This window comes from Taeniopygia guttata, chromosome 10, assembly GCF_048771995.1.
Source record: "Taeniopygia guttata chromosome 10, bTaeGut7.mat, whole genome shotgun sequence".
Classification (NCBI taxonomy): domain Eukaryota; kingdom Metazoa; phylum Chordata; class Aves; order Passeriformes; family Estrildidae; genus Taeniopygia; species Taeniopygia guttata.
This window is the reverse complement of record NC_133035.1, coordinates 4211838-4238678: the sequence shown is the minus strand read 5'-3', so window position 1 is coordinate 4238678 and position 26841 is coordinate 4211838. Positions and strand designations below refer to the sequence as shown.

The following is a 26841-nucleotide window of genomic DNA, read 5'->3' as shown; positions in this document are numbered from 1 at the left end:
CCTGAGTGGATGAGTTGAGAGCCAGAGACATTTGCCACAGCTCTGCACTTAGGGGGGTTTCGAGCTAGGCTCGGTGCATTTCCTTCTTCTGCGAGTCGACACCACCATCATGTGGTTGTTTTAATGAGCACTGACAGTGCCCAGGAAAAAGCCAAGTGCTTTTCTGGCCCGGCCCCATTTGTGTGGGAGCAGTTTGTGGAAGAGCTTCGCTGTGAATCCTGGCTCTTGAGCACTGACAGAATGTGATCCTGCATGTACCAGCGAAAGAAGAGGAATCGTTTCATTGTTAGCTGTGCACAGCTTATATGTTGCAAAAGAAAAGGCAATTCCAGCACAGCATCTTCCTTTTAGAATGTTTTCTTGTGTGATCAGCTGCTGAACATGTAACTCACACCCACTGAACTACATCCAGCTTCGTGGAGATGTGTGCTTTCCCTGAAGCTCCATGTACCATCTTACCCTCTCACTCTTGCACATCACAAACCCCTTCCGAAAGTCCAGCAGGTATTCCCAAAGGAAATGTCTGTCAACAAAAAGCCAGTGCTAGCCTTCATCTTCCCTTTCCCTTTCCCTCTAAGTTAAACAAAACACACTAGTGGTTTGCACTTGCCTTATACAGCATCATCACCTTCTCTCAAGGTGGCAGGGTCTATCGCTGAAGTGAAGCATTTCCAGCTGCAGTTCAGACTGAGAAATGTGCCAGGAGACAAAGCATTTGCTGACCTTCCCTCTCCCATGTGAAACCTGATTTTCACAACACAATCACTTTCAAACACCTTCATTGTTGCCTAATTGAAGCATCTGTATCTGCCAGAGAAGGAAGTGTCAGAACAAAAGGCTTTACTAAACTATCCTCTTTTTTTTTTTCCTAGCAGCCTCTAAAGAGCACACACCCTGTGGCAGGGCCAGGGCCAGGCATGGGCACAGAAGGGGCCATGGCACTGTCTGCACGCGGTCCCTGCTGCTTCTCCTCCAGCTGCCAGCGGGGCAGGAGCTCCCAGCCACCCACTCCTGCAGCCAAGAGGACACTGAGGGGCCATTGTGACACAGCAGGGCTGCACACAACCCACGGGGTATTGTGACCCTGTGGGACCCGGGAGACCCTTGTGATGCTATGGAATTTCACAGAACTCAGGCACTGTGACACCATGGAAACTCAGGGAACCCTGGAGACCGTGGGAAGGCTAAGGAACCGGACAGAAGCCTGGGGAGCACGGTGACTCTACGGGACCTGGTGGAACCCAGGGCCCTAGTGATACTGTGGGGCCTTTTGGGATCAGTGAGACCCTGGTGGGAGTCTACATGATCATTAATCCTAGCAGTAACCCACTCCAGGTGAGCTCCTCTCTCCAGGCTTCCACAGGTCCTGCCAGGATCCTGCTCCGGTACTGGCCTGCCACAGGCTCATGGCTTCCTTTGAGAATGGCTCTGCTCCAGGATGGCATCCTCTACCCTCTTCCCCTGCTAGCTGGCTGTGGAACAGCAGGCACAGCTTCCCCCACAAGGCCCTGTATATCATGGGCACACAGGTCTTCCTCAATTCCCTGCAGGCAGCTCAGTCCTCAGTTTCCCAGCATGTGCTTGACTCAAAGATCTGGGGTCATTCTGTCTCCTAATCTGTTTGCTGCTGTGACCATTTATAGGGTGATCCAGGATCAGGGCCAAGCAGGTACTCCCAAGGGACATTGTATTGGCTGGTGGTGGCTTATTGGGACTGGAGGTGATACAGAATGCTGCAGGGTGGTCTCTGTGGGAAGAGCTAATGGGCTGCAGTGTGCTGCACACAGATGATTCCATCTCCATGTCAGACTTCTGAGCTATCAGCAGTTCGTGGCCTCCATGAAAACATAATGCAGAGAGGGTAGACAATGCCAGAGAGAGAGAGGAGGAAAGAAAGAAGGGTCAGGAAGAGCAGAGAGAAAATTCATAATGCCATGCTTGTTTGGTTACAAGAATGTTGAATGAAGCAGTCAGATTGATCCTGGATAAGAGCAAGGAAAGGCTGTGTTTAACGTTTGTTTGGGTTTTTCTTGTTACTCATTACATGAACCTTTTTCAATTGGCCAAACATTAATTTCCCCAAGTTGTGTCTGCTTTGCCAACAATAGTATTTGCAAAGCCGTGTCCCGGTGTTTATTTTGTCCTGGAAGAATTCTCATCTTATTTTCTATCCTTCTCATTCATGGAAGATGGAACAGGACTGAGCAACTGGGTGAGCAGTTGATCGTGCTTACCCCACCACAGGTATGGCATCACAAATGAACCTACACTGGCACAGTGTGTGTGGGGAGAGATGCTGTTACCAGCGTCCCCTAAAGCACCACCAGCACTCACACAAACAAGGGAGACTGTCTGATCCTTTTCTTCTTCTCTGCCTGCTCAGGAATGGAGATTGGTGCTGGACACCCCAGATCCATCTACCCCAGACAGACATCATGGGTCTGTGCAGCCTGTGCCTGCAGCTCACTCCTGATCTGTCCAGGGTCCTGCTCCAAGCCTGGACACTCCCTGGTGCTGATCTTCTCTAGTCGGTGTCTAGCCCAGCTTGAGTTTTCCAGCCAATATCTCACCCACAGAAACATCCATACTCTGTGGCAGCTTGTAGCAGTGCAGATAGAAACAGGAGCCAGCGTGTGCCTGGAGCTGGGTGGAATGTGAAGTGCCGGAGCAGGCAGTGGTTGTTCACACAGATGCGTTGGTGGTATAGTGGTGAGCATAGCTGCCTTCCAAGCAGTTGACCCGGGTTCGATTCCCGGCCAACGCAGCGTGACTTTTGTTGTCTCACCTGCTCCCGAGCGGCGGCACGGAGGCCACGAGCCGCGTGCGCTGTCCTCGGCGGCCCCGGGTGACAAACCCCGGCCCCGGCCGCTGCTCCCCGCTGGGACACACGCACTCCCTTTTGATGGACAGGCTCCTTCTCACGCCTGGCTCTCCCCAGTACCCACTCTAGGGATTCAGATGAGGGTGAGGAAAAACGTTCACACAGCATCAGCTCCTGGGGCCCCGCAGGACACTGCTTTCACCAGTGCTTGTGTTTTTCCTGTTGAGGTGACTCTGGGCTGGGCTTCTCACTGTTGATACAGCTTGAGAGGGATTTTCAGGGCTGCTGCTGCAGCTGGTTGCAGCTGGCAAGAGAAGCATGCTGCTGTGGCTTGGTAATGATGAAGACTGACAATGCTCAGGTGGGGACCAAGGCATGAACTGCACTTCATGAGGCCAGTTATGCAATTTGGGGGTAGTGTGGGAAGAGGCCTGTTCTTTATAAAATGTCTCAGTGTATCATTAGGGTGAAATTGCTCTCCATCCTCCACCTCTTCCATCTCTGCAGTGCCAGCTGATCGAATGGTTTGTCATTTCCCTTCAGAGGGGATGCTGGTACATACAGTGTCTGTGTTCATAACACAGCCATTACATATGTAGGACTCTTTCTTGAATACAAACTATGGTACATGTGGGAACTTCATTTTGAATGACCTGGTTAACAGTCATGACTACATGTCTCAGACACCCTATGTCACCTACTCATATTTAGGGTTGCTGTTGTTACTGGGGCTGCTTTGCAACTTAGATACTCCCTCACTTCCTAGAGACCAAGGTGAGGCTCACCAGCCTGTAGTTCTCTGGGGCCTCTTACCCTTTTCAAAGACAGGAGTCTTTTGCCTTATTTTAGTCCTCAGGCATTTCTCCCAGTCACCATGATCATTCAAAATATTGAAAATGGCCTGACAATGACATCAGCCTGTGCTGTCAGTACACATGGGTTAATGGGCAGGTTCATGGACAGGGGGACTGGAACTAGATAATCTTTAAGGTCCCTTCCAACCCAAACCATTCCATGCTTCTCTAATTCTTTGATTCTATAAGTTATGAATGTCTGTTTTTCCCTGATCTGATCCCCTTTCACCAAGGATGCACCATCCTTACCCCAGAGTCCTTCTGATCTCTCGGGCCTGGGATTCCTGAAGCTTGGTTTGCTAGTGAGCCCAAGGCAAAGGAGTCCCTCAGTGTATCAACCTTTTCCATGCCATGCACCATCAAGTTCTCCAGCTCATTCACCAGTGAGCTGCGTGTGCCTTTTGTCAGGTGGGTACTTACAGAAACCCTCCTTGTTGTCTTTGACATCCCTGACCAGACGCAATTCCATTTCAGCTTTAGCTACCATAACTGCATTTCTGCATGCTCAGCCAGGAGCCCTGGAGGCTCAGGGGAGGGTGATGGAGCAATGGCTCACACCTATTGCCAAAAAAAACCCCAAAAAACAAACAAACAAAAAAAAACCCCACCAAAAACCCCCAAATCATCTCAATATGAAAAGGAACTACAGGTGTTCATTGTTTTATTTTGACAAAAGAGCAAAAACTGGAACAACCAGTTGCACTTATAGAAATGCAGAACTAGAGCAAGGCAGAACTAATTTTACTCACATATGCTCACATAACTGGTGTATTTATGAGGGTGGCAGCTTGTCAGGCCCAGCAGCATGACAAGCTGTATTGGTCGAGCATGTGCCACACAGCTGCAGTCCCTGACCTGTCAGGTACACTTCTGCCTGCCTAAATCCTAAAAGTGGACCATTCCCCAAAAGAACTGGAGGCCTTGAGACAGCCCACACTGGACCAGACAGCCCACACTGGACCAGATTTATCCTGAAGGACTGCTGCTCTGAAAGGATGTACACTGGAGCAGGAGAAAAATGGGAGGAGGAATAAACAGCAAAGACAAACTGTTATGAACTGACCACAACCCCCAACTGGGCATTAAAGGGAGGAGATGAAAGTTTCAGGAATGAATCATAGAATCCTTTCAATTCCAAAGAACCTTTAAGATCTTCAAGTCCTGCCGAGCACTGCCAACCAGCACTGCCGAGGTCACCAGGTAAGTCATGCCCCCAAGTGGCACATCCACACATCTTTTAAATCCCTCCAGGGATGCTGACTACCCTGTGTAGCCTGTGCCAGTGCATGACAACCCTTTTAGTGAGGAACTTTTTGCTAATATCCAATCTAAACCTCCCCTGGTGGGAGGCTTGAAGAAGAGCAACTTGAGGTCAGTTGCTCTTCTCCTGTTGCTTGATGCTTGGGAGCAGAGCCCGACCCTCACCTGGATACAATATCACATCAGGGAGTTGTGGAGAGCAAGAAGGTCCCCCCTGAGCCTCCTTTTATCCAGGCTGAGCCTCCCTTGATTTTTCCTGGGGCTCCAGACCTTTCCACAGCTCCATACCCTTCCCTGGACACGTTCCAGCTCTTCAGTGTCTCTCTTGTCATGAAGGGCCAAAAACTGACCCCAGGATTGGAGGTGTGGCCTCACCAGTGCACAGGGCCGCTCACTGTCCTGGTCCTGCTGGACACACTATGGCTAGTACAGACCAGGGACCACTGGTCTTCTTGCCTGCCTGGACACACCTGGGTTCATGTTCATCTATTGTTGGCCAGCATTCCCAAGTCCTTCCCCTCCAGGCCCTTTCCAGCCACTGCCCCAGCCTGGAGTGTCCCAGGGACTTGTGATATAACCACAGGACACAGCAATTCACCTTGTGTAGCCTTAAACCATCGGCCTTGGCCCATCAATCCAGCCTGTCCAGATCCCCCTGCAGAGGCTTCCTGCCCCCCACCAGATCCACACTCCTTCCAACTTTATCTGCAAATTTACTGAAGGTGCACTCAACCCCCTTGTCCAGATCATCAATAAAAATACCATGAAATGGAAAAAAGGGAAGGTAGGAGGAAGGTGATGTAGTTTTGGTTTTGTCTTTTACTATCCAATCTATTTTGATTGGCAAGGAAGTAAGCTAATTTTCCCCCAAATCACTGTAGTTTGCCCACATGGTAATCAGTCAATGATCTCCCTGTCTTTATGTTGACCCATGAGATTTTTCATCTCATTTTGTCCCCCTGTCCTCCTGAGGAGCTGGAGTGAGAGCTGGGTGAGAGCCTGGCAGCCGGCCAGGCCAGCATACATTTGCACCCACAGGAATGAGAGAATTTATACAAATGAGAGAATTCACACACCTCTCCTCCCTGCCTCGCGGCTCCTGCTCCAGCTGCGCTGTTTCTGACAGATTTCACTCACGGCTCCGGGGTGTGCCCGTCCCAGCCAGCCCAGCCGCCGCTGCGCGGTTCCCGCCGCGGCCCCGTGCCTCTGTGGGGCCGCCGCCATCGCCCTGAGGGAGCGCGGCCGCGCCGCGCCACAGCGCCCCCTGCAGGGCGGGGCCGGAGCCAGCAGCGCCCCTGGCGGCCGTGCCCGGAACTGCAGGCAGGGCAGCGCGCCGCAGCCGGAGCGGCCGGGCGGGATCGGGCCGGGATCGGGCCGGGATCGGGGCCGGGATCGGGCCGGGACCGCGCCGGGATCGGGGCGGGATCGGGGCCGGGATCGGGGCCGGGATCGGGCAGGGACCGCGCCGGGACCGCGCCGGGATCGGGGCCGGGATCGGGGCCGGGATCGGGGCCGGGATCGGGCCGGGATCGGGGCCGGGCTCGGGGCCGGGATCGGGCCGGGATCGGGGCCGGGATCGGGGCCGGGATCGGGGCCGGGATCGGGCCGGGATCGGGCCGGGCTCGCGCCGGGATCGGGCCGGGATCGGGGCCGGGATCGCGCCCGGGATCGGGCCGGGATCGCGCCCGGGATCGCGCCGGGATCGGGGCCGGAGCCGGAGCCGGGCTCGGATGTGCACGGACACGCACCGTGAGGAACTGCTTTTCCCGCATCTCTGCATGAAAGCCCCTGAATTTCAACGTTATAATAATTGGGAGGGAAGAGGATCGTATTTTTTTCCATTTCAAAGAAGGTTCCCACCTTCCTTGACAGATACCTGTCCTTCAAACCAAGAAAATCAAGGTGGCTTCTCCACCTTCATTAGCATCTGCAGTGGCCCAGTTCTTGGACCCAAAAGTGTCTCAGAGGTGAGAGGTCCCTTTCTATGAGCATGGCCATGGTACACACCTCAGTACCCCCGGGGGCAAGAAACATCCCAATAGGGTCAACAGCCTTTGGGGGATGGTCACTCCAGGACCAAGAAAAGGAAAACGTTTAGCCAAAAATATTTGTTTTAACACCGATGTGGCAAAACACCAGCCTCTCAGGGGCCCACCCCTCTTCCTTGTGCCTGTTAGAAAGAGGCAGTGGGACCGAAGAGGGATGAAGTCACAGCCAGCAACCCCTCAGGGCAAAACATGCTCCATGTTGGGTAAGTATGTGGGTGAAATCCTCAGCTTCTCCTCAAAATGAGTCACATTGCAGTGCTGACAGCACATCCTTGTTTTATGCCGGAGTCCTGCTGTCACACTACTGCTGTGAACACAGCAGTACTGTCCAAGGCAGACACAAGGTTTGTGATGTGCTGAGTATTCCCAGTACCAGGCTTTATGTTCTCATCTAGGTTTTTTTCCAATTTATATCTCCCCTGACCACAATTTGGGAAATCATGCTCCCGAATTTGTGAGAAACTTGTGCAAAAATCCACCCACCTGGCTTCCTATATATTGCCCTCAAGATGCCTGCCTGTTTTCCTAAAATCTGACGGACGGGCGGCTGTATACCACGGGTGAATGGTGGCTCCTACCAGGCAAGCCAAAAAAGCAGACGATACCAGATGGGCTTTGTCTCTGTTCTGCTTTCAGCAGCACAGTGGGGACTTAGCCTGTGGTTCCTGGGAGGAGGTCAAAGCTATAACAGCAAGTGGGGCAGCACAGTGAATTCATTCGCTGTGCCCCGTTTTTGGGCTAACGCGGTGTTCCTGTCACCCTACACAGGCTGCCGGGCTGCAAGACGGGCGGAGTTGCAGATGGGAATATGTACTTGTGGATAACTGAAATACAAGCAGCAGAGTGGCGCAGCGGAAGCGTGCTGGGCCCATAACCCAGAGGTCGATGGATCGAAACCATCCTCTGCTAGCAGCTTTTTTTTCCCTTCCGTTTTCTCAGGCGGCGGAGCCGTCACCGGGCCACGAGGCGGCGGCGCGGCAAGGCGGACAGCGTGGCCGGTTAGCTCAGTCGGTTAGAGCGTGGTGCTAATAACGCCAAGGTCGCGGGTTCGATCCCCGTACGGGCCAGCATAGCTTTTTTTTTCCTCCGTGTCAATTTTTTTTTTTTTTTTAACCCGTCCCGTCCGGCCCTGCCTTTTTTGGCAATGAAATAGTCTGTAGTAAAACAGGGATCCTCCCTGTGCTGCTCAGCCCTGGCAGGTGGTCCATTGGGAGAGCTTCTAGGCTCTCCTTGTGTTTTCTTTACTCCTCCTTTTCCAGATGTTCATTCCAGTTAAGGATAAACTTCACTGGTGCTCATGGCAGGTGCACTGTCTCCAGCAGCCCTCCAGACCTGGGACTGACCTCAGTTGTGCCATGGCTGGACTCAAGTGTGCAGCACTATCCATTACACCTGCTGGTGCTGTGGAGGGGCTGAAGGTCAGACCTCGGCCAGCAAGGTTTATTTTGGCCAACTGAGGAGAGAGAAGAATCAGCTGGGGTAGAGAGGGAGCTTTGGTGGGCAGACAGGGCAGTGCAGTCAGTTGTCATGAGAGAAGGACAGTTGGGGTCCCACACCTTGTGTCAGGATGCTGCCCAAGGTCACTCTGTGAGACTGAGAGTCTTCAGTTTATTGGGTGAGTGTTTGCACATTCTGTGTTACCCGTCTAAAATCTTGAGAACTCTGAAGTCACTCAGGTAGTACATATTCCACTTGACATCACACATCTCTGTGCAAATATTGACAGAGCTTTAATTAGTTTGATTTGCTTATCTGCTTTAACTACTTTATAAGACAAATCTCATAAAATTATCTGTGGATTTTATAAGCCTCCTTGGCAATGCTACAGTCAACATTGCCCATTTAAAAAGTGAGTAATTGTGAGAAACCAGGTGTGCACAGGAAGTGCATCGGTCAGTGTCCTGCCCATGCACCTGATGGAGCACCCCAAGAGTGACAAATGTCCATGTCCCCCACTTTCAGCCAACAGCGAGGCTGAGTGTGTAACCCCAGGGGGCACAGACTGTGGCTGTAATCCCAGAATGGCAGATGGGCATTAGAGGACACCCAGGCCATCATATCCTTATCCCTCTATTTTCCCACATCTATGGCTCCCCAAAACCACCTTGGTCCCTCCTTTCCCTCTCATTTCATTCCTCCCCTGAACATCCCATAAGACACAATCTGAAAAAGCTCTTGTATCCTCCTGAAATTCTGAACGGAGAAGGATGTGTCCCAGAGCCAACCTGCCACCACCTCAAACTTGAGCTGCCCTGACAGTCCCAAGAGCACTCTGCAAACTGACATCAGGAACCTGGGCTGGCGATTTTCTTTCACAGGGAAAAGGGACAGTGTTTGTGTTCAGGGGCCTGTGGCCCTGAGTGGGCGGCCACATCCAAAAAACCCAAACGGTGAAGGATGTATCCCGGACCCATCCTTTGTCCCCCATGAGGGACCAGATGTGACCTGCAGAGTGGTTCCATTCACCCTGTGGCTGGGAGCCACCTCTGGGCCCAAAAAAAGCCCTGGGAGAAGTTGGGACAGGGAATCCGTGGCATGGTGGAGCTTCTCAGGGCTACTCCACCTTTCCATGCTTCATTCCAGGAGATGAGCTTTTAATCACATAACCTAATGCTGTCTCATGTGGTACAGGCTGACCCTAATACACCTGAAAAACACCCCACATCCTGCCCTATTCCTTCCAGTGTCCCTGGAAACCTCAGGGGACCGACAGCCCCCAGGACACTGAGCTGAAGTGCCACAGAGGACAGCCCCTGCCCCAAGGTGCTGCACCCATCCAAGGTCACTGCAGCTCCCAGCAGCACCTCCAGCTCCGCAGAGCCCGGAGGGAACAAGGCTGAGGTTACCAGAGGGGTTGAACATGTGGTGGGGGGTGACAGGGACCAGGGAAGTGGCTCCAAGAAGGGATGTCAGGGCTGGAGCTGGATCTCAGGCATGGGATACAGCTCTGGGTTTTCAGGTGGGACCACTCTTGAGCATTGATATCCTAGAATATCAGCCTTCTTCCTTGGGTGCCACTTCACCCTGGGGCTTGATCCCCTGGGACTGTACGAAGCAGATCCCCACAGAGGCCATCTGCACTCCTGATGCCCAGCACTGGGACCATAACTTGCACCTGGCTACCTCCCCTCAGGCCTCTGAACTCCACCACCCCAGTTTTACCAAGGGGAGCAGCTGCACTTCATTATTTATCACGGTAGGAGAAACCCAGACCTTGCAAATCTCATTTTAGCACCTGTTGAAGCAGGTAGATCTTGAGTTTAGGAATCACCATCTAACTGTCATTAGAATGGACGCATTTTCTCCTAATTAGGGACATAGAATTCATCAACAGCCCCTAAGCTCCCAGAGCCATTAGGAGGCACCCTACTGCCTGGAGACCCTCTGGAACCATGTATGGTAACACCTGAGCTCCAAGAAACCCACTCACCTGTTTTATGTGTCTTGCCCTAAGTGATGAAGCTGTTCCCTCCCTTATCTGGCACAACCTCCTCGTTTGACCTGGCTCCTGAGGCAAAGGGGGCTGTAATGCTTTGTAAATGAATAATCACACCAGCATCACTGGGAGGACTGAACATGGGATTTCCCATGTTTGGGAGAGATCAATCTGGTTTCAGATATAGGTGCTGGAATGCTGTAAACAGGCACATGGTGAACCAGGGCAAGCCAAATGCAGGAACATTTCCTGGCAGTTTATGTGGCCAAAGGAAGTTTTGGCAATAAGAACCAACAGCTCTGTTCCCTGTACTACAAATCATGTTTTTAGGTTAATACATACAACACAAGCAGCTTTAACAAACACAATATATATACACTCTCAAGGATCAAAATCCATCTGTTCCAAGGCCTTATTTAGGCACTGTTGCCTCCCCCACTGCTCTTGCCAGAGGTTCCTGCCTTCTGCATGCGGCTCGCGCTCGGCTGTCGTGGCATCCTCTGGGCAGATCCTTCCCGGCTGCTTCTTTCGGCCAGAATCTGTGACCCACCGACAGCAGAGCTGGTTTTATTTCTCCCTGAATAAACAAACACATCCATTAGTTTTCACACCCCAACCCAAGCACCACCACACAGCAGCTAGCCACAAGCCTTCCCTCAGGAACCATGCAGGAGGCAAAATTCCATTAGACCTCACAAACACCTTCAGCATCCAGTGCAGAAAGCAAATTGGTGAATTCAGCCCAACAGGTATTGGTGCCAGGGTGCCACAGAAACCCAAAGAAGTTACAGTAGAAGCATTTTTAATTTTCATGAGGTTTAATCTACAAAGTAACCAGTCACTTTGTTCCAGCCATTGCACACTGAACAGCAGCATAGCAAACAGCACTGCTGGAACATCAAGAGTTTCCAACACCTCGAGCTGGGATAAGTGAAAGGATGTGCCAGTGGTGTCTGAGACTGCTGCCACATCATCAGATCACACACACCTCTCTCCATATCACTTCTGTCACCCAGTGAGCAGATTTGGACCTTCTATCAATTTTTTGGGTTTTCAGGAACTCCTGCACCTACACAGGACTTCCACATGCTCTTACTGAGTTTGTAGATGAGGGCTCCCCTCCTGGAGGCACAACTGACAGGCTCTAAGAGGCAGAGTGGGAGCAGGGAGCAGCAGTGGATACAAAGGTAGAAACAGAGAGGCAAGGGGCAACAGGGTGCTGTCAGAGGAGAGAGTGACAGACTCACTGTTGCTGACACAAATGTCAGGAGGGGATGAGGAACACTGACTTGTCCTGCCACTCCCTCAGGTGAGAAATAAGACTCACTTTAGGACAGAGAATAAAAGGAACATTATGTTCAAATTTTACTAAAGATAGCAACCTCCATGAAGCGTCATAAAAATGAATAATAGCAACAAGAAAACAAAACAGGAATACAGCGGGCTGTAGTTACATGCATGTAATTGAAATGAAGAATGACATTTTGACAACCATTCACAGTGCAACCTGCACAATATCAACAAGCTGCTCTAGACTCTAGAGACTCCATGGACATTATCTTGGGTCATCTGTGCTATGGACAGTCCACAGTTACTTACCAGACCATCCTGTCTCCTTGGAGCAGGTGTCTGGGAACAGGACTCCCATCAATACTACCAGTTAACACCTTGATGCACCAGAAGGACAATATAAGAACTTCCAAGTAGGAGCAGGTGGCCATTATTAATCTGTAAAATTTGGGTTGACACAAAAATCCATTCACTTATCCCAGCCAAGTCAGGTGCTCTTGAAAAACTCTCTTCTTGTCAAGCACGGCAGTTCTGTGCCAGCAGTCACCCTCCCAGTCAGCCAACCAGCCTTGCCAGCTGTGCTGTAGCTCAGGCACTTTAAGCAGCTTCACTAAAGCAAGTGCTGCTCATGAAAACAAACACACTGCACAAAGGTAAGATGTGATCTCACAGTATTTGAGAGAAAGAGGCAGGATAAAAGCATTATTCACCATTCACACTTTTAGCAATCCTGGATATGTCCCCAATGTCCTACCCCTTCTGACATGCATCTCTTCTGCTGACAGGGCAGGTCCTGAACCCACCTACAACTCCAGCTGTGTGCACACACACACTGCTACCCTCAAGCACTACTGGAGTTGGGCCCTCAATGTTCTGACCCGGCCAAAACAACTTGGCGAGAAAGAGTCATTTGACTGAAGAGAAACTGGGTTCAAAGCACATGCCCTCCATCCCCCTAGCCTTGAAATCACAGTAAAACAAACCAGTTAAACTGCTTCAATACCCAGAATATTTTTGGAAGCAGCCTGTGCAGACTCCATGTACCAGACAAGGACAGCTCCTGAAGTGTGCAGGGACAGACATGGTTTGTGCTTCACTCAGTTACATTATCAGAGATAACAGATTCAATTACCACAAAGCACAAAAGCAGCTCAACGACCCTAAACTCTCTGTAATTCAAGTACTACAGAGGAACAAAAGGATTCCTCTGATATTTTCCTTGGTGACTGTCATGGTTTGACACTGGCCAGATGCTAGGCACCTACAAAAGCCATCCACTCAGGCAGAGTCCCTCACTTTTCTCTGAGAGCTCTACTGAGTCTGATTTTTTGAGTGTTTCTTTGGTAGGGTGGGGGGAAAGAATGAATTGTCACTCAGAGTTTGACTTGTAACTCGTATCTCATTACTGTGCAACAAAATCACACGACAAATCTGGCATTTGCAGTATTCCTCTCAATCCTTTTTCTTCTGTCAGGTCTTGCCTTGCAGAGCATGAAGAAGAGGCAGAAAAAAAGCTTGATAATCAGCCTGAAAAGACATATTGAAAAAATTATGCCAGTGTAGCATTCAGCTTGATGCCCAGCAGAGAAGAAAGCTCAGAGCCTCAGGTAACCCTGCAAAGCTCCTGCAAGAAAAATGTGACAGGAGAGAGGACCTCCATGGCCACCCACTCTTTTGGGACTAGAGCCACACCAAGTTGGGAGCATTCCAGCCTAGACTTTTTGCAATTTATTCCTGGGATAAGGAAGAACAAATAAAAGCTGTTTGTCTGCTGTTTCTGCTGAAGTAGAAAATACAACTTCACTACCCATCACCTGTATTTTAAGAGGTTCAACATTTATTAATACCTCCTGGGAGAGAAAAGGTACAGGAATTTTTAACCAAGGCAATTTCAGTCATCCAAGAAAGCACAGTACAGCTGAGAAATTTTTTGTCAGTTCTAAAATAACTGACATAATTATAATTTCCGTACCAGAAGATAATAGAGGTCTATAAACTGAAGCTAGTTGGTTGCCTACAATACAGAAAAAAATATTCATTTTGGAATGTGAGGCTGGGGGGAAGGGAGGAGAACAGCAACAACTTCACATCGGGAATTTTCTGTGCACAGAATCTACCGTGTCCATCATTACAGAAAACATGAATCAAGGCCTCTCATTCAAAAGGCTTAAACTCTATTGTTTATGGTAGGAAAAGCTGGGGGGAGTGAGAGTTGCAGGTTAAAACCCAGAAGACAACCTAACTGCTCCTCAGTGACTGTAGGAAATCCACTCATTGGAGTGGTATTGATGGAGTGGAAAAAAACAGAGTATGAGCAACTAAGAAGAAGAAAACCATGATCAGGACTCTATTAGTCCTTTAATTAGTCCTATATAAGTCACCAATAGGTCATTCTACAGATCTTTTTTCAGAGAAGACATGCAGACCACGAAGTGTCTGGGAATATTTTCAGGTGCAAGACACACATTGCCACCACTGAGACCCCATGGAGATATTTAATTTACAATTAAAGCATAATAGCCAGTATAATCCACAGGAAAATTCACTGTATTATGTATAAACCCCAGATTAAATAAATGTAAGATAAATCCTTTGCATCTCCAAGGGGATTCCCTCTGCCATATCAGAGCTTTACACAGAATTCTCCTTGTCAGCATTATCCTTATCTCCTTAATACAGAAGTCTACACTACAAATCCCACATCAAGTTGAACCCTGAGATAACTCAAGGCTGAGTGGAAGAGTAATGCAAAGCAGCTGGCACGGCCAGCCAGCAGCACCCAAGAGTGCTGACAGTCACCACTCCAAAAGGCTGGTCACAGCTAAGACAGACTGCACAAAGGGAAAGAAAGAAGTGAGAAAAACAGATAAACAAGGAAGGATAAAAACCACAAAGATGGCAAGCAGAACACGCAAGAAGGACAAAGTTGGCAACGAGCTGTGTAATACTGAGAAATAGTTACAAAACAACTGAACAGCAACACTTACAATTCTGAGGCCTTGACTATATCTAAGTATATACACAGGAATAAAGGAGTTAAAAATGCAGGGGCAGAAAAGGACTTGTGATTGTCCACAGCATATATTTCCACACAGACCACAAAAACTCACCATGTAAACCTCTGACAGAGCCCATAGCTGGTGATGGGCTCAGTGTTTTCTCCAACAGGCACTGGAGTTTGTGAGAGTTTCCCTGGGCAGGAGAGCGTTTTGACCCCTGCCATGCACAACTCCTTTCTCCCTGTGCCAGTTAGCTCCTTGCAGCCCTAAAATCCACACACCAAGGGATAAGGCCCACAAAAGAGACACGTTTTGAAAACCAAGTTCATGTTAACAATGCATTCAGAAGAGAAATTAGCTGGGGCAAAGCTTCGGGAAGTAATTTTATGGGAAGACACTCTTTCTGGGGAAGTGAGGAATGTGAAAAAATAGATCGGAGTGCAAAGAGTGAGAGAAGTATCAAAGACTATTCATCAGCCTAAAAAAAAGAGCAGGGCATTGACATATGCATGTGTACAGAGGTAGAGAACTGCAGGGGAACCCGCAGGGACTTGAGGGTTGGCTGATGTAAACAGGAAGCACAGAAACAGTATGTGAGAAAATGGGACACTTAATTACATATATGTCTAGTCTAGGCCAAACTCAACACCACGGTCCTTAACAGAACCCTCCCCCTCACACACAGGGAAAGGACAGGCAAAGGACACTCTGGAAATTCTTTCTATTTCAATTCAGCACTTTCCCTCCCAAATGAAATGCTGAGGGACCATTTTGAACATAGCTCAAATTAAGTTGCATCCAGCTAAATATGCCAGATGGATGCTCCAATACCCACACACAGCAATTTGCAGGCAGCTGTCATGGATTCAGTAACCAGCCAACAGAGAACGCCACGGCTGTGTTCTCTGGGAAAATCAGAGCTCCTAATTTCAGACTCCCTGATGCTTCATCAGCACAAAAGCTGAAAAAACTACAGGCATCCCTCACCACCAAGAGTACTGATCAGAACTGCTGCATCAGCCTTATTTTAGCTGTTTTTTAAAGCCTCCCTGTACCATTATGTGCTGGGAAGCCTAAGCCAGGATCTCATTACTGATACAAATGAGCAGAGCAGGCTTGGGTGAGACCAGGACTCCTTCAGCCACTTGTCTACCTCCTGACAGGGAGGGAGTGCAGGGGCTGAGCTGAAAGGCACAAAGCAGCTTGAGAAGCTTGCACAGGACAATTGCTGTTCTTGTCACAAGCACAGAGCTTGGGCTGTAACCACACAAACCAATCCCAGCAATGCAGAAGAGGCATCTCCCCTAGTCAAATGCCTGGTCCTGCATGGAAGCTGCACCATCCTCTTCTTATATGGAAGCAGCATCTTCCAACAAGAGATTGCAGAGCCAACAGCAGGCAGCACTTAGGTTCATTCTCCCTCTTTACAGCAGCTCCTAAAGGGAAAGGAGGCAAGGCAAGGCAAACCCAACAGGCCTGCAGAACAGATCCAGCCCAGAGGCCACCCCCAGACACCCTATTAACACTTACCCAACTCCTGAAGGATGGTCTTGGACTGTGCCCAGAATGAGAAAGCTCAGTGAAAGAGAAGTGATTCTTTTTCAAGTTGAAGGATGTTAAGTTTAGATCAGATATTGGAAAGAAATTCTTCCCTGTGAGGGTGGGGCGTCCCTGGTACAGGTTGCCCAGAGAAGCTGTGGCTGCCCCATCCCTTGAAGTGTCCAAGGCCAGGTTGGACAGGGCTTGGAGAAACCTGGGACAGTGGAAGGTATCTCTGACCATGGCAGGGGGTGGAATGAGATGAGCTTTAAGGTCCCTTCCAACCCAAACCATTCTCTGAGTCTGTGATCCTTACAAGGAAGACTGGACAAAATACATCCTTCACATTAACAGGATCTTACCAGCACTTCTTAAACCCACAGAAATGAACACATGGGCCTAAAGTTGTGATAAGCCCCTGTTGAGCATAAATTCTGCCTAAAGCATTTTCTGAGCATTAGCTTTAAAATGACAATTTTATTCACAAAGGAATTAGCTGATGTCAGTGGGTGCTGTGTGACAGTAAAGTCACTTGGGCTGGCAGAAACTAAAGAAAGAAGCTTTCACTCAAAGTGAGTTAGGACTTTAACACAAGCTTACAGAAAATAAAAAACCTGACACAGCTGGGAAGACCAAGCCTTCTGACAAGGTACAGAAGTGCTGTCCATTGCAATTTGGTCAGGGATGAATGTGAAAAGAAAGAGGGGGCCCAAGTGCCTCTTCATCACCATTTCCAAGCAACAGCTTGCAAAGAGGGCAAATCCAAGCTTAGCATTTAATGTTTGACCACATCTGCAGCAAAACTGTGGCTTGATGGGCACAATGTTTCTGTTTCAGCAATTCCAGTCCATTAACTTGCACCAAGGATATATTTTAACCTTGGGAAATAAGGCAGCAATTGGCCAAACTGGCCACTGAAAGCCAAACTAATACCAGAAATATTTACCACAAGCAACACCATCTTTCCCTGAAGCTCACTACACTTTCCTTTTGGTTCCAAGGGCTTGTCCCAGAGAACTCCAGGATATTAACATGTCCATTTTAAAGGGATATTACATAGAGAAAGCCTGGCTGGACACATTAGAACTGAAATCTGAGTCAGACCAGAAGATGCTCTACTAAAGATGCAGAACGAGCACCAAATTAAGCTCTCAAGACAACTACTAACTCCTGCAGTCTCAGCCTCTCTAAGATGCCTGCAGCAGAGTGGTAGAAGGCAACAATTAAGCACATACCAATTCTACCTTAGGGCTTCTGGCTTTCCCTCTCGAGAAATTTAATGCTGATTAAAAAACAAGTGGCCATTGGCCTGTTTCAAACCCTGAGCAAGCCCACTACTAGCTAAAATTAGCTCATAGCAGTAGCATACATGAGAGAACAAAAACTGCTCCACATTACAGACAGACAAGAACAAAAACCTCAGCAACATTCCTTCGCAGTTAGAGTAGCCTCTAACAGATGGGGCAGCAACAGAGGAGAGAGAGCAAAATTTAACAGCATCCTTTGTTCAAAATCTCTGCTCTTTTGGGATATTTCCTCTTAATGTGGTACCAGAATAGCTCACTGCTTCACACTTGACAAAAATCCAAGTGCTGCACCTCTCCCATTTTGTTTAGGAATAAGTACTCAGGTGTCTGTCCTCCCTTGCCTGCCCCTGCGCATATTCAGAGTCACTTCTCAGTCACATGTGAGGCTGTTCTCTTCAGCACAACCACCTCCTCTACAGAGAATTCTGAACCAGGAGCACCTCCTGAGAAAGGGAAACCTGTTCATGGTGAGTCCAAGGAGCCCTGGACACTTTATCCACACACTCTGTTTCAGCCTCAGCAAACTTCTCCTCAGCTGCTCAGAGAGGGGGTTCACCTTGAGCTTTGCCATTATAAAAGCACCAGATTGTGGCATAACTCCTTCATGCCAAAAGTGACTGCTTTTCAAAGTAAACCCCCTCTCAACTTCACTTTCGATATGACTTGCAAGCACAGCCAAGAGAATAAACGTGCCCAAACCACCACCAGTGCCCCTGTCTGACACACTTCTGAGCACAAGAGAAATAAACTTTTCCACTGTGAATCCAGGGTTAGTGACAGCAGACTTATTTTAGTTACTTATTTTTAAACCTTTTGGAAGTAATCCACAGAGTTGGTGAGCAAAAAGTCACTTCAGGGAGTAAATAGAAATTTTATTAGAACTGGTTATGAATAAAATAAAATTTTATATATATATGTAAATATATATATATGGCACAAATGCAGGGCTATGGTTGTTACTGTTCATGGACATTAGAGTATTAAGGAGAGATAAATGCATTCAAAAGCAGTAACTGCTTTATCTAACAGTCCCCCACAGCCTTCTACTTTATCTCCCTACACAAATGCCATCGCCAGAGGATGGAAACAGCTGGATGAGTGTTAGAAGCCACCACACACATGGGGGCATAAAGGAAGCAACACAGCTCTCTTCCTTTTCCAGGAATTCTTCATGGCCCGGAAACGTTACCTTTTTAAAAGTTATATACAAACAAAGCAGTACTGAATATTACTGTAGATTAAAGAGTTTTTTCCCTGTTAAAGGCTTGGCGAGCAGAGCCAGGAGGCTACAAAACGCAGCACAAGTACTGCAGCAGCCTCCCCCCGTCCCCCTCGCTGCCTAAAACCCACGAGCACTAAGACAGACGGGGCTGCGGCCGGGCCGGGGCTCGCACGGAGCGGGTCCCCCGGGCCGGGGCTCGCACGGAGCGGGCCCTCAGGCCGGGGCTCGCACGGAGCGGGCTCCCCGGGCCGGGGCTCAGACGGAGCGGGCCCCCCGGGCCGGGGCTCAGACGGAGCGGGCCCCCCGGGCCGAGGCGCTGCCGGGGCCGGGCCGGGCGGCCCGCGGGCCCCTTCCCGCGGCGGCCCGGGCGCGGGGCAGCGCCAGGCGCGCTCCGGGCCGCGGCGGGCGCAGCGCGGTCCCGGGGGCCGGCGGGCTCCGGCCGCGCTCGGGGCGGGCCCGCCCCGGCGAAGGGCCCCGCCCGCCCCGCCCCGCCCGCCGCGTACCTCGGCTGTCGGCGGGCATCGGCGCGGCGGGGCCGCTCTCGGCGGCCGGCGGGAGCCGCTGCCCGGCGCACATCGACTTCAGCACCTGGAACACGGCGAGCGGCGCCACGTTCATGCGCAGCAGGTCCAGCAGCACCCTGCGGGGGGAACACCGGCACCGGGAGCGCCCGTCAGACGGGGCTCCGGCGTCACCGCCGGCTCTCGCGGCGGCGCCCCCCCCCCACCGCTCACCGGAACACCTCCGGGTCCAGCCCGCTGCCCGCCGCCTGCGCCAGTTCGAACAGCTCCGCCTCCTCCGCGCTCAGCAGCTGCTTCCGCCGCAGCCGCGTCTCCGCCATCGGCGCCGGGGCCGCCATTGCTACCGTCCCCTCCGACATGGCTGCGCGGCCCCGCCCCGGCGGCCCCGCCCTTCACACCGGGCCGCGCCCCCTCACTGCCCGGCAGTGGCTCCGCCCCCGCCGCTCCGGGCCTGTTGCTCTCGGCGCGGCCGGCGGGTGGCAGCAGCGCTCCAGCCGCGCCCCCGGCCGCGGGCCCCGGCCTGGAGCGGCCGCAGCGCCCGCGGAGTGACGGGGTGAGGTGAGGGGTGTGAGGTGTGAGGTGTGTGGTGTGAGGTGAGAGGTGAGGTGTGCGCTGTGAGGTATACAGTGTGCGGTGTGAGGTGAGAGGTGTGCGCTGTGCGCTGTGAGGTGAGAGGGGTGCGGTGTGCGCTGTGCGGTGTGCGGTGTGAGGTGAGAGGGGCGCCGTGTCCGGTGTGAGCAGTCCGCTATGTGGTGTGCAGTGCCCGGTGCCCGCTGTGCGGTGCCCGGTGCCCGCTGTGCGGTGCCCAGTGACCGCTGTGCGATGTCCGGTGTGCAGTGCCCGGTGCCCACTGTGCGGTGCCCGCTGTGCTATACCCGGTGCCCGCTGTGAGGTGCCCCATATCCGCCCCGGGGTCCGCTGGGCACAAAGGGCAGTGCGGCAGTTTGGGGTGTGGAGGTGCCATGGGGACCAGCGGAGCTACGGAGAGCCCACGTTCTCACCCCAGCTGTCCCCCGGGCCGGGCGGCAGCTCCCTTGAACACGCTGCAGTCCCTGAGCCCAGAGAGCACCTGGGCATCATGGGGAACAAAACGGAAACTTTGGCTCTTGAGTCGCACCGTGGCGAAGAGCTGGCAAACTGAGATTGAAATTCCTCTATCTAAATGGAAATGAGCTGTTGCCATCAGGGAAGGATGATCCATCACCACTGCCCCAGCCCAGCACACACAGGCCCTGCAGCTGCGCTGTTAATGGGGAACAGAGCAGAGGGATCTCTGTGTCCCCCCGGCATCGCTGTGACAGACCTCATCCCATCCCTGCACCAAGCCCCAGGAGACAGATGCTCACACTCCACATCCCAAGCAACCTGTGAGTCTGTCAAGGTGACCCGACCTTGTGACCTGGTGGCCAGGCTGACAAACAGACATTTATGGCAGAAGCCAAGACAGGAATGACATGGATGATGATAAAAGGATCTTGCTCTTTATGGCCCGAAGCAGGACCAGCCCAGCAACAACAATTATTGCTGTGTTTTGAGTGGGAGCAGCCGCTCCAGCACGAGTGACTGTGCTGTCTGTAGGGCTGCCAATGCTGAAGCCACAGAGCCTAAGGTTGTCCCAACAGCTGGACTTTCAGAGGGACCCTAAGTGAGTGCTCTGAAAAACACCCCTGTGCTTGATCTCTTGCCTGTTCTGGTATATGATGTGCCACTTCCTTTGGGACAGGCTGGAAGTCGAGTGCAAATGCCAAGAATCCTCATTGTGTGGCTGATGCAGTCTCCAGACTTGGTCCCACATGGACTACCTCCCTCAGCCTGTGGCACGTGAGAGCTCAGCTACACCTCACAGCAGAAGAGAGATGCTTTTTAGCTCAGCCCTTCTCTGGGAAAAAAAAAAAAAAAAAAAAACCCAACAACAAACCAAAAAAACAAAAACCCCAGGAACTGTCTTTTGTACAACAAACTGGAGAAGTTTCAGTGTGTACCTCCCTCCTTCCCAGCCCCAGTCTGTTCCAGCTGGCAGCTCTCCTTGTGTGCTGTGGTCACTAGCACAGGGCTGGAGACCTTCCCAGGGTAAAGGACAAGAGACTTTGTCCCTCCCATGCTTCCTTCATAGGTCACAGCTGTGTCACACCTTCCCCACGTCTGGATGGGCCCAGTCTGCAACTTGGAGTGACAACCCTGTCCTCTGGACTTCCAGGTTTTCTCTGAAGCATTTCTGGAGGCTTCATTATCTCTGTTTCTCCCTTTTGCTCTCCCAGTTCAACAGGTCAGTAGAGGAAGTCCTTGGGAACCTCCCCTGTGGAGGCCTCAGTTACTGGAGCTGCACTCTGGATGGCACATGGGACTCTGGCTTAAATGACACTGAGCAGGACACTGGGTCTTGCAGCCCACCAGACACTCTCCATTGCCTCTGGCAGGACTTTAAAACCCAGCCACCACTCAGTCCATGGTTTCCAGAGAAGGACGAGCCAGGACAGCCCAGGATGTCGATGCCAGGCTGCATCTCAGCCCTTGCAGGACATGTTTAAGAGGGGCTGAGCAAATGGGGGCAGAGGAGGCTCCAACAGCCTGCATGTGCAGAAGGAAAAGAGAGCCAGGAGCAGCAGAGAGCCTGCAATCCTTGGAGTGAGTGACCAGAAGGAGCTGTGGGTTGCTCAGACATGGCCCTACATAGAGGCAAAGCGATGCTGAGCCTTCCCTGGGCACCAGGACACGCTGTGCACAGCCAGGGGAGCACACCAGGGCCAGGCTGTGCCTGTGCACAGGTAACCACGGCAGGAGAAAGGCTGGTGGCTGTGCAGGTCATCAAGCTGAGTGGGATATGAAGGACAGAATGCCTGAGGTACAACCACTGGTTGAGGACACACTGTCAGTGCGTGAGATGAGGGTCAGTGTGACACCAGGGAGGGAAGGAGCAAGGTCACCTCCCTATGAAAGATGGGCCAGGCTTAAGAAAACCTGGATATGGCTCAAATCTCAAACAAATGCAGGAAATGTGCCTACCACATCCAGAAAATGGAAAAGAGGGATTCAAATGTATCTGGACTTTTCTATCTTTCTGAGGCTTTTTTGAAGGAAACCCAGCTCCCAGATAGAAAAGCAAATGCAAACAGAATTTATCACAGATACGTTGTTTCAGGATAAGGTAATGATTTCTCTTTGATAATTAACTTTGACAAGGTGATGCAGAGCATCGTAGTAGAATGTGTCCCTGCCCATGACAGAGGGCTGGAACAAGATGAGCTTTAAGGTGTCCTCCAACTCAAACCATTTTATGATTCTACGCTTTTATGATAATTTAGCCTGGTTACATTTAAGAAAGAAGTTTGATTTGCACCCAGGGTGAAGCAATTTCCAATGCTGAAGGCATGGGTATGGATTTAACACGAGGAACCAGATAACCAAGTAAAATGCTGGGCTGTGTTAAAGGGATGTCTCTGAGCAGCTTCCAGCACTGCTCCCCACTTCAGTCTTGGGATGCCCCCACTAATGTTAACAGCAAGAAGTGTAGGGCTGGTAGTGTAGAATCATCGTGCCTGGGATGTTCTGGGGAGGGACACAGCCACACCACTAGCAAGGCACTGGGATGGTCTCACCTAGAAGATCATGGAATCCTAGGTTTGGGTCAGAAGGTCACCTAGTCCAACGTCCTATTGTGAGCAGGGACCTTTGATCAGGTTGCTCCAAGCCCCGTCCAACCTGGCCTTGAATGTTTTCACACATGGGACTTCCCCCACCTCTCTGAGCAACCTGCATCAGGGTTTTACCACCCACACTGTAAAATGCTTCTTGTATCTAATCTAAATCAATGCTCCTTTTAGCTTAAAACAATTTCCCCTTCTATGAGCCTGAGCATGGTGGTTTGGAGACAGGACTTCAAAACTGTGCATGAAAAATGACAGAACTACTCACAGGTGTAGACTCAAAATTAGGTGGAGGCATCCAAGCAGAGACATCTTGGGACAATTTCCAAACATGACAGCAGGAACAAGTAAGTGGTTTGGAAGGATGCTGGGAACCATTCTGAAGGGACTGAGTGACAGAGGTCTCCAAGTCAGAAGTTGAAACTTGTCCTTTGGGTCAAATATTTGGTCTTTAGGAAAAGATTAGAGGGTAGGCATTCAGCTGGGACATGTCTGTGCCACTGCACACGTGTGCTATGTATGTGCTATCCTGCACATTCCATTGGCAGCCTGAAGGGACTGGGAGCAAATTTCTCTCCTTTGCTCTGAACTCTGGCAGCTGAGCTGTTATCTGATCCTCCTGTAGATTCCTGTGGTTGGAGACAAAACACAGCACACAGCGTTCTCAGGGATACCCAAGTAACTTAAGCATCCAAACTAATCACTAGGCTTGGACTTCAAGGAACTTCTCTAGGCCAGAGGGGCAGGAAGGGGGCATGGATGACACAGTGAGGGTTTAACCCAGTCCCACAAGATCAGTTGCTGGTTCTCTCCAACCTCTGAGGTACTTAGGAGCCTTGATGACCTGTGCTGGGATGGGTGATGTGAGGCTTGGCACTAACCAAAGGGCCTAACTTCTAGCAGGTGGGAGACATTAGGGACAGAATTCAGTGAACACAGCCCACTTCCCAGGTGGTCAAACTCCAGTTCTGCCCTGTATCAGCCTTTTGTCCCTCTTGATTGCCTCCATCCTGCAAAACTACATATTTTCATAGAATTATAGAATGGTTTGGGTCGGAAAGTACCTTAAAGCTCATCTTGTTCCAATCCCCTGCCATAGGCAGAGAAACTTTCCACTCTCTCAGGTTGCTGCAAGTCCCATCCATCCTGGCCTGGAACACTTCAAAGGATGGGGCAGCCACAGCTTCTCTGAGCAGCCTGTGCCAGGGCCTCACCACTCTCTTAGCCAAGAATTTCTTCTTACCTCATCTAAACCTGGCCTCTCTCAGTTTGAAACCATCCCCCCTTGTCCTGTCACTCCAGGCCCTTGTCCAGAGTACCTCTCCAGCTCTCTTGGAGACCCTGAGGGCACTGGTAAGGGCTTAAGGTCTCCCTGGAGTCTTGTCCTCTCCAGGCTTAACAGCCTGAACTCCTCCAGCCTGTCTTCATGGGAGACAGCCCTGTGAGCATCATTTTGGTCAGTGGAGTCCTGTGCAGGGGTAACACAGCCCCGAGCTGACCCACAACCAGGCTGAGTGGCACGAGGCCAGGGCTGCACCAGCTCAGCCCTGACACGGTGCACAAGCTGTTCCCAGCAGTGCTAATCCAATTACAAAACAAACTTCCTTCCCCCATTATCAGGGCTGCAGTATGCTAAAGCAGCCCTGTGATTAAGGAGGGCTTGTGAGGGACTAGCAGTGAATGACAGAGCTGTTCCACGCACTGGGAGGAGGGACACAGAACACAGGCAGCTGGGAGGACATGGGGCATTGCTGGGACAAGAGGATTAGGAATTATTACAAACAAAGGTCTTTAGTCTAACTTTATACTCTCAAAAGGGTTAACCTTAAAGCCACATAAGGTTGTCACGGCCTCTTCCCTCCTGGGGATTAGCATCCTCATGAATAGGGATCCCTGTCACCTCTCAAGTCCCATTGGATGCCTGCCCTCACCCACCCCATTCCCAAACAATGCTCACTTCAGTCACTTCAGGATGGCAAAAGCAGCACTAAAATACCCTTTCAAGAGAAATTCAGTTCATATTTCTGGGGAGCTGCTGTTCACCTCCCACCACTGAGGATGCTGGAACTGGAGTCATATATTTTTTGTGGTCAGGACAAAGGAAGGAGTTATCTCCCTTTATTTGGCATTGGTGAGACCACACCTGGATACTGTTTCCAAGTACATTAAGAGAGAAAGAGAGTGAGAGAGTCCTACTGAGGATGGTCAGGGGTAGAACAAGGGAATTTCACTTCTTCAGTCTGGAGAAGAAAGGGCTCAGGAGAGATGTAATTCCCACAGCAACGACCAAGAGCCATTTTGCTGAAGCACTTGGACACACACTGCCCAGCTGCAGGGCAGTCCTGCTGGTCCATGACTGGCTCTGGGCAGCTGGTGCAATGCTAACAGGTCTCCTTCCTCTCATCCCTGTGCTCAGCAGAGATGCTCCTGAGATGGAGCCAGGCTGCAGGATTTCACCATAAGCCTGCACAGCCAGGCAGTTTGCTCCCTGCCACAGCTCCTCAGGAAAACAGCCCCACACTATGTGGGGAACTGCATGGATACAAGAAGTCTCTTTTTTTCCCACACACAGCTTCCAAGAAGAGAGAGGATCATGACAAGCTCTTCACTGGAGCAATCAGGGCACAGCGGGGCTGCTAAGTGGCACTTGAAATCTAAGTGCAGAAAGGGCACCCAGCAGCATCACTGCAGATTTCTGCATCTCCAGCCCTTCCTGCAGGCTCTGGGAGAAAAGCCCTCCCACTGGAGTCATCTCCATCCCCACTGGACAAAATGCCTCCCTGGGATGGAGAGAGGCAGCCAGAGCTGCCAGCAGCCAAGTGGGCTGTAAGGAGACACCGGCCAGCTCAATCCGCTGCCTTTTAAGGAGCGGCAGAGGCTGAGGCGTACTGGACCAACCCACCACACTTCTGCAGCTCCCAAACACGGGGTGCACTCACAGACCACACTGGCCATGCCCCATGGCCCCCACAGCAGCTCGAACCTGTGCAGGACAGCCTGGACAGCCATCTCTCAGCTAAGATGGAGTCCGAAAAACCCCAAAGCTCCAGATGGCAGAGCAGGGTTCCTGCAGTGGCTGCAGCACTCACCCACACAAAATCCCCACAGTCCCATCAATCACCTCAGTGTCCCCCAGCAACCAGCAGGGACAACTTCTTCCTGGCAGCAGGCAGAAGGGAGGATGATGCTTTTTCCCAAAGCCTTCACCAGGCCACTGCTAACTCATCCCAGCAATGCCCAAGGGCTTTACTCCACTAATAGAAAAGATTTTGCTGGTCCAGTAGCGAATTTGCTGCTGCCATCCCCATCCAGAGAGCAGAGGAGAAAGGGAATGTGCTACTGGGGAGTAACAGCAGGATGGAGCTCAGGCTGAAGCATGGATAGAGGAAATGTATGTGCATGGGTATAGGAGCAACACCAGGAACAAAGTTAAAAGGCAAGGTATGTATGAAACAGTACAGAGCAATACAGAGAGGTTTAGCCCAAAAAAAGAGGAGCAAGCTGGCCCAAAGACAAGGTGTCAGGAAGACAAACAACAGGAGTGGAGCCAGTAATTTCTCAGAGGAGATCAGGAGCTCTGTGAAATTCGGGGACTTTTCCTAAGATTTATGAGAAGTGAAGGAAAACAAGAAAGCAAAAGATCCCAAAGAGCGCCCTCTTCTACAGGGAGTAACAGGCAAGTCCAAAATCAGCTCATCACTGCCCACAAATGGTCTCAAAGTCATGGCAAGGACACGACCACTAGCATCCTTTGTCCCTTGTGTCTCAGAGGAGTGCACTGGCTGGACAGGCACGTCATTCTCAGTGTATCCAATGGCACAGGAAAAATCAATTCCCTTAAAGCTTTTGTGTAACAAAACTTCCCTTTCCACTGTTTTGCTACACTGATCCCCCACTCAC

The 26841-nt window shown here is 50.9% G+C and overlaps 1 protein-coding gene and 3 non-coding genes across 4 annotated transcripts; 3 read left to right on the top strand and 1 right to left on the bottom strand.

The window, feature by feature from the left end:
- Positions 1–2692: 2692 nt before the first annotated feature.
- Positions 2693–2764, top strand: TRNAG-UCC (transfer RNA glycine (anticodon UCC)). The gene has a single exon. It is a non-coding gene; the product is annotated as a tRNA-Gly (tRNA).
- A 5056-nt stretch (positions 2765–7820) lies between these two features.
- Positions 7821–7892, top strand: TRNAM-CAU (transfer RNA methionine (anticodon CAU)). Its single transcript has one exon. It is a non-coding gene; the product is annotated as a tRNA-Met (tRNA).
- An 84-nt stretch (positions 7893–7976) lies between these two features.
- Positions 7977–8050, top strand: TRNAI-AAU (transfer RNA isoleucine (anticodon AAU)). Its single transcript has one exon. It is a non-coding gene; the product is annotated as a tRNA-Ile (tRNA).
- A 2671-nt stretch (positions 8051–10721) lies between these two features.
- Positions 10722–19674, bottom strand: LOC100220663 (mitotic-spindle organizing protein 2A-like). Its single transcript, NM_001245874.3, is given in 3 exon segments — positions 10722–10996; positions 19280–19416; positions 19511–19674. Coding segments are annotated over 3 exon segments (444 nt in total). The 5' UTR covers positions 19657–19674; the 3' UTR covers positions 10722–10835.
- Positions 19675–26841: the final 7167 nt, after the last annotated feature.